General features: G+C 55.1%; 1 protein-coding gene across 1 annotated transcript in view; it reads right to left on the bottom strand.

Annotated features, from left to right (window-relative positions):
• Window positions 1-2686: 2686 nt before the first annotated feature.
• The window catches only part of LOC132387199 (sarcoplasmic/endoplasmic reticulum calcium ATPase 2-like), a gene marked incomplete at its 5' end in the record, with an annotated part of 30388 nt that continues 20458 nt past the window's right edge, over window positions 2687-12616 (bottom strand). Inside the window, 2 exon segments of the mRNA XM_059959540.1 lie at window positions 2687-3795; window positions 11036-11153. Coding sequence (XP_059815523.1) covers window positions 3532-3795; window positions 11036-11153 — 382 coding nt within the window.

Below are 12616 nucleotides of genomic sequence, written 5' to 3'. Positions count from 1 at the left end.
GACACGGGGACGGGAGAGGGAGAGAGAGAGACACGGGGACGGGAGAGAGAGAGAGAGAAAGACACGGGGGCGGGAGAGAGAGACAGACATGGGGGCAGGAGAGGGAGAGAGACAGACACGGGGGCGGGAGAGAGAGAGAGAGACACGGGGGCGGGAGAGAGAGAGAGAGAGAGACACGGGGGCGGGAGAGAGAGAGAGAGAGATAGACACGGCGGGAGAGAGAGAGAGAGAGACAGACACGGGGGCGGGAGAGGGAGAGAGACAGACACGGGGGCGGGAGAGAGAGAGAGAGAGACAGACACGGGGGCGGGAGAGAGAGAGAGAGACAGACACGGGGGCGGGAGAGGGAGAGAGACAGACACGGGGGCGGGAGAGAGAGAGAGAGACAGACACAGGGGCGGGAGAGAGAGAGAGAGACGGGGGCGGGAGAGAGAGAGAGACAGACACGGGGGCGGGAGAGACAGACACGGGGGCGGGAGAGAGAGAGAGAGAGACGGGGGGCGGGAGAGAGAGAGAGAGACAGACACGGGGCGGGAGAGAGAGAGAGAGAGAGACAGACACGGGGGCGGAGAGAGAGAGAGAGACAGACACGGGGGCGGGAGAGAGAGAGAGAGACAGACACGGGGGCGGGAGAGAGAGAGAGAGACAGACACGGGGGCGGGAGAGAGAGAGACAGACACGGGGGCGGGAGAGAGAGAGACAGACACGGGGGCGGGAGAGAGAGAGAGAGAGAGACACGGGGGCGGGAGAGGGAGAGAGACAGACACAGGGACGGGAGAGAGAGAGAGAGAGACAGACACGGAGGCGGGAGAGAGAGAGAGAGACAGACACGGGGGCGGGAGAGAGAGAGAGAGAGAGAGAGACACGGGGGCGGGAGAGGGAGAGAGACAGACAGACACAGGGGCGGGAGAGAGAGAGACAGACAGACACGGGGGCGGGAGAGAGAGACACGGGGGCGGGAGAGAGAGAGAGAGAGACACGGGGGCGGGAGAGAGAGAGAGACAGACACGGGGGCGGGAGAGAGAGAGAGAGACAGACACGGGGGCGGGAGAGAGAGAGAGAGACAGACACGGGGGCGGGAGAGAGAGAGAGAGACAGACACGGGGGCGGGAGAGAGAGAGAGAGACAGACACGGGGGCGGGAGAGAGAGAGAGAGACAGACACGGGGGCGGGAGAGAGAGAGACAGACACGGGGGCGGGAGAGAGAGACAGACATGGGGGCAGGAGAGGGAGAGAGACAGACACGGGGGCGGGAGAGAGAGAGAGAGAGAGACAGACACGGGGGCGGGAGAGAGAGAGAGAGACAGACACGGGGGCAGGAGAGAGAGAGAGAGAGAGACAGACACGGGGGCGGGAGAGAGAGAGAGAGAGACAGACACGGAGGCGGGAGAGAGAGAGAGAGACAGACACGGGGGCGGGAGAGAGAGAGAGAGACAGACACGGGGGCGGGAGAGAGAGAGACAGACACGGGGGCGGGAGAGAGAGAGACAGACACGGGGGCGGGAGAGAGAGAGAGAGAGAGACACGGGGGCGGGAGAGGGAGAGAGACAGACACAGGGACGGGAGAGAGAGAGAGAGAGACAGACACGGAGGCGGGAGAGAGAGAGAGAGACAGACACGGGGGCGGGAGAGAGAGAGAGAGAGAGAGAGACAGACACAGGGACGGGAGAGAGAGAGAGACAGACAGACACAGGGGCGGGAGAGAGAGAGAGAGACAGACACGGAGGCGGGAGAGAGAGAGAGAGACAGACACGGGGGCGGGAGAGAGAGAGAGAGACACGGGGGCGGGAGAGAGAGACAGACATGGGGGCAGGAGAGGGAGAGAGACAGACACGGGGGCGGGAGAGAGAGAGAGAGAGAGACAGACACGGGGGCGGGAGAGAGAGAGAGACAGACACGGGGGCGGGAGAGAGAGAGAGAGACAGACACGGGGGCGGGAGAGAGAGAGAGAGACAGACACGGGGGCGGGAGAGAGAGAGAGAGACAGACACGGGGGCGGGAGAGAGAGAGACAGACACGGGGGCGGGAGAGAGAGACAGACATGGGGGCAGGAGAGGGAGAGAGACAGACACGGGGGCGGGAGAGAGAGAGAGAGAGAGACAGACACGGGGGCGGGAGAGAGAGAGAGAGACAGACACGGGGGCGGGAGAGAGAGAGAGAGAGAGACAGACACGGGGGCGGGAGAGAGAGAGAGAGAGACAGACACGGAGGCGGGAGAGAGAGAGAGAGACAGACACGGGGGCGGGAGAGAGAGAGAGAGAGAGAGACAGACACGGGGGCGGGGAGAGAGAGAGAGAGACAGACACGGGGGCGGGAGAGAGAGAGAGAGAGAGAGACACGGGGGTGGGAGAGAGAGACGGGGCGGGAGAGAGAGAGAGAGAGACAGACACGGGGGTGGGAGAGAGAGAGAGAGAGAGACAGACACGGGGGCGGGAGAGAGAGAGAGAGACAGACACGGGGGCGGGAGAGAGAGAGAGAGAGAGAGACACGGGGGTGGGAGAGAGAGAGAGAGAGAGACGGGGGCGGGAGAGAGAGAGAGGGGTGGGAGAGGGAGGGAGGGAGAGAGAGACAGACAGGACAGGAGAGAGAGAGAGAGATCGAGATCAGGGTGGGGAAGGTGGATGGAAGATCACTAACCACTTGAAGTCAGTGTTTCACTGGAATTATTTTTATTAAGTTGCTGTCGTTTCACTGGAATTATTTTTATTAAGTTGCTGTCAGTTTTACAGCCAGGTTGTCTAAAAAAAAATAACCCCTCTCGTCAGTGGGCCTGGACCCTGATGTGATACCCCTCCTGCCAGTGGGCCTGGACCCTGATGCGTGGGTGGAGAGTGTCGGTCAGGGGGAAGGTGTTGGGCCTGCGTTCAACTGGTTTCTCTGCTGGTCTGAGGGAGTGGAGGGGGCAGCAGTCTGCCCGTTCACCCCTTCCCCCTCGTGCAGGGGCTGGATCCAAGCTCGCCAGCCCCTCCCTCCCTCCACTCCGCACTGCTGAAGGGGAATCAGGCTCCAGGCCAAAGACCGGGAATGAAGATCGGTCCCAACTGAGGGATCTCGGAATGTGTAACCTACAGAATAAATATAGAGGGAGGGAGGAGGGAACTGGAGGCAGAGGGAGGGGAAACGGGGGGGGGGTAGTGTTAAGCAGAGGGAGGGAAGGAGGGGGAGAGAGAGAGAGAGAGAGAGAGAGAGCAGGGGAACAAGACTAAATCCAGCCCCCCTCTCTGTAACCCGGGGGTGGATGGATCAGTGTATTCCCTGCCTCGGCTCCTCTCTAATGCCCACCGTCGTTCTGTGTGAGGGAGAGGGACGAGAGAATGTACTGAGATAGAGGAGGGTAGCCTGCGAACGGGACGACGGGCCCACAGTTAATGACACTGAATTGTTAGTGTGTGTGTGTCGATCTGCGGACTGCCCCCTTACCCTTCATCAGGGACGGCTGGAGGTGATGGGCTGCCCCCCCACTCCCTTGGGAGATGCTGGAGAGTCTCCCTCCCTCTCTCTCTCTCACTCCCCCATCCCCCTTCCCCGGCCTCAGGACCACAGGGTGTTGGCAATGTTGGTGTCGATGCTGTACAGCCAGAGGACGAGGGGTCCCGCCACCAACAGGAAGCCCCAGGAGATGCCCTCCAGCCAGGACAGCGGGCAGATCTTGCAGCCCCCACCGCTGCCCGCTGGCGCCTCCTGGCCGTGGCGCGCGGCCAGTTTCAACGTCTCGTCCAGCAAGATGACCGGGAGGCTGAGCTTCAGCACCACCACCCACTGGAGAGGCTGCAGCGGGCGGATCTGGAAGATGAGCTGTGGGACAGGAGAGAGGGAGAGAGAGTGTGAGGGAGAGTGAGTGAGGGAGAGAGAGTGAGTGAGGGAGAGAGGAGAGAGGGAGAGAGAGAGAGTGTGAGGGAGAGAGAGTGAGTGAGTGAGCTTCAGCACCACCACCCACTGGAGAGGCTGCAGCGGGCGGATCTGGAAGATGAGCTGTGGGACAGGAGAGAGGGAGAGAGAGTGAGGGAGAGAGAGAGAGTGTGAGGGAGGGAGAGTGAGAGAGTGAGCTTCAGCACCACCACCCACTGGAGAGGCTGCAGCGGGCGGATCTGGAAGATGAGCTGTGGGACAGGAGAGAGGGAGAGAGAGTGTGAGGGAGAGTGAGTGAGGGAGAGAGAGTGAGTGAGGGAGAGAGGAGAGAGGGAGAGAGAGAGAGTGTGAGGGAGAGAGAGAGAGTGTGAGGGAGAGAGGAGAGAGGGAGAGAGAGTGAGTGAGGGAGAGAGGAGAGAGGGAGAGAGAGTGAGTGAGGGAGAGAGAGTGAGTGAGGGAGAGAGAGTGAGTGAGGGAGAGGGAGGGAGAGTGTGAGGGAGAGAGGGAGAGAGTGTGAGGGAGAGAGAGAGAGAGTGTGAGGGAGGGAGAGTGAGAGAGTGAGGGAGAGAGAGTGAGTGAGGGAGAGGGAGGGAGAGTGTGAGGGAGAGAGAGTGAGTGAGAGAGCTTCAGCACCACCACCCACTGGAGAGGCTGCAGCGGGCGGATCTGGAAGATGAGCTGTGGGACAGGAGAGAGGGAGAGAGAGTGAGTGAGGGAGAGAGGAGAGAGGGAGAGAGAGTGAGTGAGGGAGAGAGGAGAGAGGGAGAGAGAGTGAGTGAGGGAGAGAGGAGAGAGGGAGAGAGAGTGAGTGAGGGAGAGACAGTGAGTGAGGGAGAGAGGAGAGAGGGAGAGAGAGTGAGTGAGGGAGAGAGAGTGAGTGAGGGAGAGAGTGAGTGAGGGAGAGAGAGTGAGTGAGTGAGCTTCAGCACCACCACCCACTGGAGAGGCTGCAGCGGGCGGATCTGGAAGATGAGCTGTGGGACAGGAGAGAGGGAGAGAGAGTGAGTGAGGGAGAGAGGAGAGAGGGAGAGAGAGTGAGTGAGGGAGAGAGGAGAGAGGGAGAGAGGGAGAGAGAGAGAGTGTGAGGGAGAGAGGAGAGAGGGAGAGAGAGTGAGTGAGGGAGAGAGGAGAGAGGGAGAGAGAGTGAGTGAGGGAGAGGGAGGGAGAGTGTGAGGGAGAGAGAGTGTGAGGGAGAGAGTGTGAGGTAGAGAGGGAGAGAGTGTGAGGGAGAGAGGGAGAGAGTGTGAGGGAGAGAGAGAGAGAGTGTGAGGGAGGGAGAGTGAGAGAGTGAGGGAGAGAGAGTGAGTGAGGGAGAGGGAGGGAGAGTGTGAGGGAGAGAGAGTGAGTGAGTGAGCTTCAGCACCACCACCCACTGGAGAGGCTGCAGCGGGCGGATCTGGAAGATGAGCTGTGGGACAGGAGAGAGGGAGAGAGAGTGAGTGAGGGAGAGAGGGAGAGAGAGTGAGTGAGGGAGAGAGTGAGTGAGGGAGAGAGGGAGAGAGAGAGAGTGTGAGGGAGGGAGAGTGAGTGAGTGAGGGAGAGAGAGTGAGTGAGGGAGAGGGAGGGAGAGTGTGAGGGAGAGAGAGTGAGTGAGGGAGAGAGTGTGAGGGAGAGAGGGAGAGAGTGTGAGGGAGGGAGAGAGGAGAGAGGGAGAGAGAGTGAGTGAGGGAGAGAGTGAGAGAGGGAGAGAGAGTGTGAGGGAGGGAGAGTGAGTGAGTGAGGGCGAGAGAGTGAGTGAGGGAGAGTGAGGGAGGGAGAGAGAGTGAGTGAGGGAGAGAGGGAGAGAGTGTGAGGGAGGGAGAGTGAGTGAGGGAGAGAGTGAGTGAGGGAGAGTGAGTGAGGGAGGGAGGGAGAGTGAGTGAGGGAGAGAGAGTGAGGGAGAGAGTGAGTGAGGGAGGGAGAGAGTGTGAGGGAGGGAGAGAGAGTGTGAGGGAGGGAGAGTGAGTGAGGGAGAGAGGGAGAGTGTGAGGGAGGGAGAGTGAGTGAGGGAGAGAGGGAGGGAGAGTGAGTGAGGGAGAGAGAGTGAGGGAGAGAGTGAGGGAGAGAGTGAGGGAGAGAGAGTGAGTGAGTGAGGGAGGGAGAGTGAGTGAGGGAGGGAGAGTGAGTGAGGGAGGGAGAGTGAGTGAGTGAGGGAGAGAGAGAGAGAGTGAGGGAGGGTGTGAGGGAGAGTGAGGGAGGGAGGGAGAGTGAGTGAGGGAGAGTGAGTGAGTGAGGGAGAGTGGGAGTGAGTGAGGGAGAGAGAGTGAGTGAGGGAGAGAGAGAGAGTGCGAGGGAGAGAGAGTGAGGGAGAGTGAGTGAGGGAGAGTGAGTGAGGGAGAGAGAGTGAGGGAGAGAGAGTGAGTGAGGGAGAGAGAGAGAGTGAGGGAGAGAGAGAGTGAGGGAGAGAGTGTGAGGGAGAGTGTGTGAGAGAGAGTGAGGGAGAGTGTGAGGGAGAGTGTGTGTGAGTGAGGGAGAGAGGAGAGAGGGAGAGAGAGTGAGGGAGAGTGAGTGAGTGAGGGAGGGAGAGTGAGTGAGTGAGGGAGGGAGAGAGAGAGTGAGGGAGAGTGTGTGAGTGAGGGAGAGAGGAGAGAGGGAGAGAGAGTGAGGGAGGAGGAGTGAGTGAGGGAGGGAGAGTGAGTGAGGGAGGGAGGGAGAGTGAGTGAGGGAGGGAGGGAGAGTGAGTGAGGGAGGGAGGGAGAGTGAGGGAGAGAGAGTGTGAGGGAGAGAGAGTGAGTGAGTGAGGGAGGGAGAGTGAGTGAGGGAGGGAGAGTGAGTGAGTGAGGGAGAGTGAGTGAGGGAGGGAGAGTGAGTGAGGGAGAGAGTGAGTGAGGGAGAGAGAGTGAGTGAGTGAGCTTCAGCACCACCACCCACTGGAGAGGCTGCAGCAGGCGGATCTGGAAGATGAGCTGTGGGAGAGGAGAGTGAACGAGGGAGAGGGGAGAGGGAATGAGGGAGAGAGGAAAGAGTCAGCAGGGAGAAAGGGAATGGAGGAGGGGGGAAAGAGGAATGGGGAGGAGGAGGGGAAGGGACAGAGTGGTCTGAGGCTTTGTCTCATTCTGATTGGTGTGGACATTTTCTCCTCGAGTTTTTTGAGGGGTAGGGAGAATGCGTGTCGGGTTAGTACTTTGCTGTGAGAATCCTGGGAATCGTCCCGTCTCCCAGATGGACACACCTGCGCCTGGTGCACCGAGATGGGGATCTGACCTGCAGCTTATTAGAGAAGGTGAACAGGAGCTGGGTAGGAGCTACAGGGAGTTGGTCACCCCGAGTGAGGTAGGAGGGTGACTGTCAGGGAAGAGCTCCGAATGTAGACAGTGCACCATGGCCACCCCCCTAAGTAATCGTTGTCTCCTTTTGGATGCTGTTGGGGGGTGCGGGGTGACCTGACAGAGGATCGGGTCTCTGGCACTGAGCCTGGTTCCGTGGCGCAGAAGAGAGATGAAGGATGCGGGAGTCACAGGGGATTCCACAGTGAGGGGAACAGACAGGAGGTTCTGTCAGCCTGATAGAGGTACCCGCATGGTGCGTTGCCTCCCGGGTGCCGAGGTACAGGCAGACAGACAGACTTTATTGATCCCGAGGGAAATTGGGTTTCGTTACAGTCGCCCCAACCAAGAATAGTGAAGAAATATAGCAATATAAAACCATGAATAATTAAATAATTGTTTTGATCACGCCAAGTGGAAATAAGCCCAGGACCAGTCTATTGGCTCAGGGTGTCTGACACTCCGAGGGAGGAGTTGTAAAGTTTGAGGGCCACAGGTTGGAATGATTTCCTGTGACGCATTAGGGTACATGATGTCTCGGATCGGGTGCAGAGTATTCTGAAGGGAGAGGCTGAACAGCCAGAGGAGTTGGTACACGTCGGTACCAGTGACATAGGTAGAGAAAGGGAGGGGTCCTGAAGACAGAATCCAGGGAGTTGGGGAGGAAGCTGAAAATCAGGACCTCCAGGGTCGTAATCTCAGGATTGCTGCCCGTGCCACGTGATAACGAGCACAATAATAGCACGACTGGGCATATTAATGCGTGGTTGACAGACCGGTGTAAGGGGCAGGGTGTTAGGTTCCTAGATCACTGGGGCCTCTTCTGGGGGAGGTGTGACCTGTGCAAACACGAAGGGTTACACGGAGTGATAGGGCTGAGGAAGGGGAGAACAGAAATAAATGAAAGATAGCCTGCAACAGAGATGATAGAAAGGTCAGGCAGGATCACAGCCAGTGGGATGATTTACAGAGCAACAGAGGCGTGATGCAGTTAAAACGGAAAGCAACAAATACCGCTCTGGAAATGTTACGTCTGAATGCACGCAGCATAAGAAACAAAACGGACAATCTTGAAATTCAGCTACAGATTGTATGAGATGAGAAGTATGACGTTGTGGCCTTCTCTGAAACTTGGCTAAAGGATGGGAGGTAAATGTCCAAAAGGGCATACGGTGTATCGGAAAGATGGGTCGGTAGGCAGAAGGGGTGGTGTGGATCTGTGCGTAAAAAATATTAAATCATTGGAAAGGGATGACATAGGATCAGAAGGTGGAGAGTCTATATGGGCGGAGTTAAGAAATGGCAAGGGTAAAAGGACCCTAAGGGCAGTTGTACACAGGCCTCCAAACAGCAGCCGGGATGTGGATTACAGATTACAGCAGGAGATAGGAAAGGCAACGTCATGATAATTGCTGGGGATTTTAACATGGAAGTGGATTGGGAAAACCTCGAGAGAGAATTTGTAGGATGTCTGAGGGAGGGCTTTTTAGGGCAGCTTGTCGTTGAGCCCACGAGGGGATCGGCTGTGCTGGACTGGGTGTTTGTGCAATGATCCGGAGGTGACGAGAGAGATTAAGGTTAAGGAACCCTTAGGGAGCCGTGATCACTGTATGATCCAGTTCACTTTGAAATTTCAGAAGGAGTAAATAAAATCCAATGTGTCGGTATTCCAGTGGGAGAAAGGAAATGACAACGGCACGAGAGGGGAACTGGCCAAAGTTGACTGGAAAGGGACACCAGCAGGAAGGACAGGAGAGCAGCAATGGCTGGAGCTTCTGTGAAAAATGAGGGAGGTGCAAGACAGGTATATTCCAAATAGTCAGAGCCAAAGTAAAAGCAAAAGGGAGGGCATACAAAGACGCCAAAGCTAGTGGGAAGGTAGAGGATTGGGGAGCTTTTACAAACTTGACAGACAGACAGACTTTATTGATCCCGAGGGAAATTGGGTTTCGTTACAGTCGCACCAACCAAGAATAGTGTAGAAATATAGCGATATAAAACCACAAATAATTAAATAATAATGTTAATCGTGCCAAGTGGAAATAAGTCCAGGACCAGCCTATTGGCTCAGGGTGTCTTACACTCCAAGGGAGGAGTTGTAAAGTTTGATGGCCACAGAAGGAAACTAAGAAGGTCAGTTGGAAGGAAAAGATGAATTATGAAAGGAAGCTGGCGATAAAAGCTTTTTTAAGTACATAAAGGGTAAAGAGAGTTGAGGGTAGATATGGGACCAATAGAAGATGACGCTGGAGATACTGTAATGAGAGATGCAGGGATGGCAGAGGAACTGAATGCGTATCTTGCATCAGTCTTCACAGTGGAAGACGTCTGCACCATACCGGAGTGTCAGGGAAGTGAAGTTTGTGCAGTGAAAGTTACGACTGAGGAGGTGCTCAGGAAGCTTCATGGTCTGAGGGTGGAATAATCTCCTGGACCTGATGGGATGCCCCCTCGGGTTCTGAAGGAAGTAAATGGAGAGATTGCGGAGGCATTAACGATGATCTTTCAAGAATCGATGGATTGTACCGGATGACTGGAAAATTGCAAATGTTACTACACTATTTAAGGGTTAGGGTGGGAGGCAGCAGAAAGGGAACTATAGACAACTGTTACAAGCTGGGTAGTCAAAGGAGATGCAGTAGATGTGGTGTACTTCAGAAGGCCTTTGACAGGGTGCCGAACATGAGGCTGCTTAGCAAGATAAGAGCCGATGGAATTACAGGGGAGTTCCTAGCGTGGGTGGAGCATTGGCTGATCGGCAGAAAACAGAGAGTGAGAATGAAGGGATCCTATTCTGGCTGGAGTTCCACAGGGCTTGGTGTTTGCACCACTGCTTTTCACAATGTATGCCAATGATTTGGACTATTAGATTAATGGATTTGTGGCTAAATTTGACAATGATACAAAGATAGGTGGAGGAGCGGGTAGTGTTGAGGAAACAGTGAGTCTGCAGAGAGACTTAGGGGGATGGGCAAAGAAGCGGCAAATGAAATACAATGTTGGAAAGCCTATGGTCATGCACTTTGGTGGAAGAAATAAACGGGCAGACTATTATTTAGATGGGGAGAGAATTGAAAATGCAGAGATGCAAAGGGACTTGGGGGTCCTTGTGCAGGATACCCTAAAGATTAACCTCCAGGCTGTGCAGAAGGCAAATGCAATGTTGATATTCATTTCTAGAGGAATAGACTATAAGAGCAGGGATGTGATGTTGAGGCTCCATAAGGCACTCGTGAGACCACACTTGGAGTATTGTGTGCAGTTTTGGGCTCCTTATTTCAGAAAGGATATACTGACATTGGAGAGGGTTCAGAGAAGATTCACGAGAATGATTCCAGGAATGAAAGGGTTACCGTATGAGGAACGTCTGGGCTGCATTCCCTGGAGTTCAGGAGAATGAGGGAGGGATCTCATAGAAACATTCTGAATGTTAAAAGGCCTGAACAGATTAGATATGGCAAAGTTATTTCCCATGGTAGGGGAGTCTAGGACAAGAGGGCACGACGTCAGGATTGAATGGCGCCCGTTTGGAACAGAGATGCTGGGAAATTACTTCAGTCAGGGGGTGGTAAATCTGTGGAATTTGTTGCCACGGGAGGCTGTGGAGGCCGGGTCACTGGGTGTGTTTAAGGCAGAGACAGACAGGTTCTGATTAGCCAGGGCGTCAAAGGGTCTGGGGTGAAGGCAGAGGAGTGGGAGTGACTGGAGGAATTGGATCAGCCCATGATTGAATGCCAGAGCAGACTCGATGGGCCGAATGGCCTGTTTCTGCTCCTATATCTTATGGTCTAAGGGGAGGAAGGAGGGGAAAGGGGGTGGAGGGAGAAGTGAGGAGATGAGGGAGAGAGAGAGAATCAGTGAGCAGGGAAATTGGGAGAGATACGGGGGGAAGGAGAGAGACACGTCGGGGAGAGCAGGTGAGGGCGAGAGGTCACACTCACCGGGAGGGGGTCAACGTAGAGAATGAGGAAATGTAGAGCCATGGAGAGACAGATGGCACCCAGCAGCCAAACGTTCACCCAGGGAGGCATCTTCAGCAGCGACTGGTTCTCCGAAAGGCTGTACGGAGGAGCGTGGGGGTAGAGAGATAGAGGGGAGGATGGTCAGAGAGCAAGGGGGGGGGGGATGAGAGAGAGGAGTGTAGGAGGAAGGCGCAAGGGGGGAGGGAGAGTTGGACAGAGGGTGGGAAGAGACAAAAACACAGTCAGAGCATAGAACAGCACAGGCCCTTCGGCCCACCATCTCTGTGCTGGAACACCATGCTGAATTAAACTAAATCCCATCTGCCTCCTTTCCCTGGACATCTGTGTGTCTGTCGAACAGTCTCTCAAACCCCTCCAGAACCAGGTTTATTATGACCGGCATGTGTCATGAAGTTTGTTAACCGCAGCAGCAGTTCAATGCAAACCATAATCTAGAAGATGACAAAATAATAATAAATCAATCAATCAATTACGGTATACATATGTTGAATAGATTAAAAATTGCACAAAAGACAGAAATACTGTATATTAAAAAGTGAGGTAGTGTCCAAGTGTTCAGTGTCCATTTCGGAATCGGATGGCAGAGGGGAGGAAGCTGTTCCCGAATCGCTGAGTGTGTGCCTTCAGGCTCCTGTACCCCCTCCCTGATGGTAACAGAGAGAAAAGGACATGCCCTGGGTGCTGGGGGTCCTTAATAATGGATGCTGCCTTTCTGAGACATTGCTCTCTGAAGGTGTCCTGCGTACTTTGAAGACTAGTACCCAACTAAATTTACAACCTTCTTTCGGTCTTGTGCAGTAGCCCCTCCATACCAGACAGTGATGCAGCCTGTCAGAACGCTCTCCACGGTACAACTATAGAAGTTTTGAGTGTGTTTGTTGACGTGCCAAAACTCTTCAAACTCCTAATAAAGTATAGTCGCTGTCTTGCCTTCTTTATAACTACATCGATATGTTGGGACCAGGTTAGATCCTCAGAGATCTTGACACCCAGGAACTTGAAGCTGCTCACTCCCTCCACTTCTGATCCCTCGGTGAGGATCGGTACATGTTCCCTCGTCTTACCCAGCCTCCATCGTATCTTCCTTCAGAGAAAACCCTTCAATAATCTCTCCCCCCGAGTTCCACATAACAATTACAGCACGGAAACAGGCTGCTCATTCCCTCCACTTCTGATCCCTCAGTGAGGATCGGTACGTGTTCCTTCGTCTTACCCAGCCTCCATCGTATCTTCCTTCACCATCGACCCCCGTCAGCACATTGCAGACACCCACCAGTCTCTGTGTAAAACAAAACTGCCACTCACCTCTCCTCTGAATTTCCCCTCTCACCTTAATTGCATGCCCTCTGGTATTACCCCGGAGAAGTAATGCAAACTTTGAAAACCAACTTCATTATCCACAACGCCACGTATCTTAGGATCATCTGCATATTTACTAATCCAATTTACCATCTCATCATCCAGATCATTACTGTACATGTCAAACATTGGACCCAGTAGAGATCCCTGAGGCACACCACTCGTCACCAGCCTCCAAAC

This window comes from Hypanus sabinus, unplaced genomic scaffold, assembly GCF_030144855.1.
Source record: "Hypanus sabinus isolate sHypSab1 unplaced genomic scaffold, sHypSab1.hap1 scaffold_1628, whole genome shotgun sequence".
Lineage (NCBI taxonomy): Eukaryota > Metazoa > Chordata > Chondrichthyes > Myliobatiformes > Dasyatidae > Hypanus > Hypanus sabinus.
The sequence above is the reverse complement of the archived record's forward strand: the minus strand, read 5'-3'. Positions and strand labels throughout refer to the sequence as shown.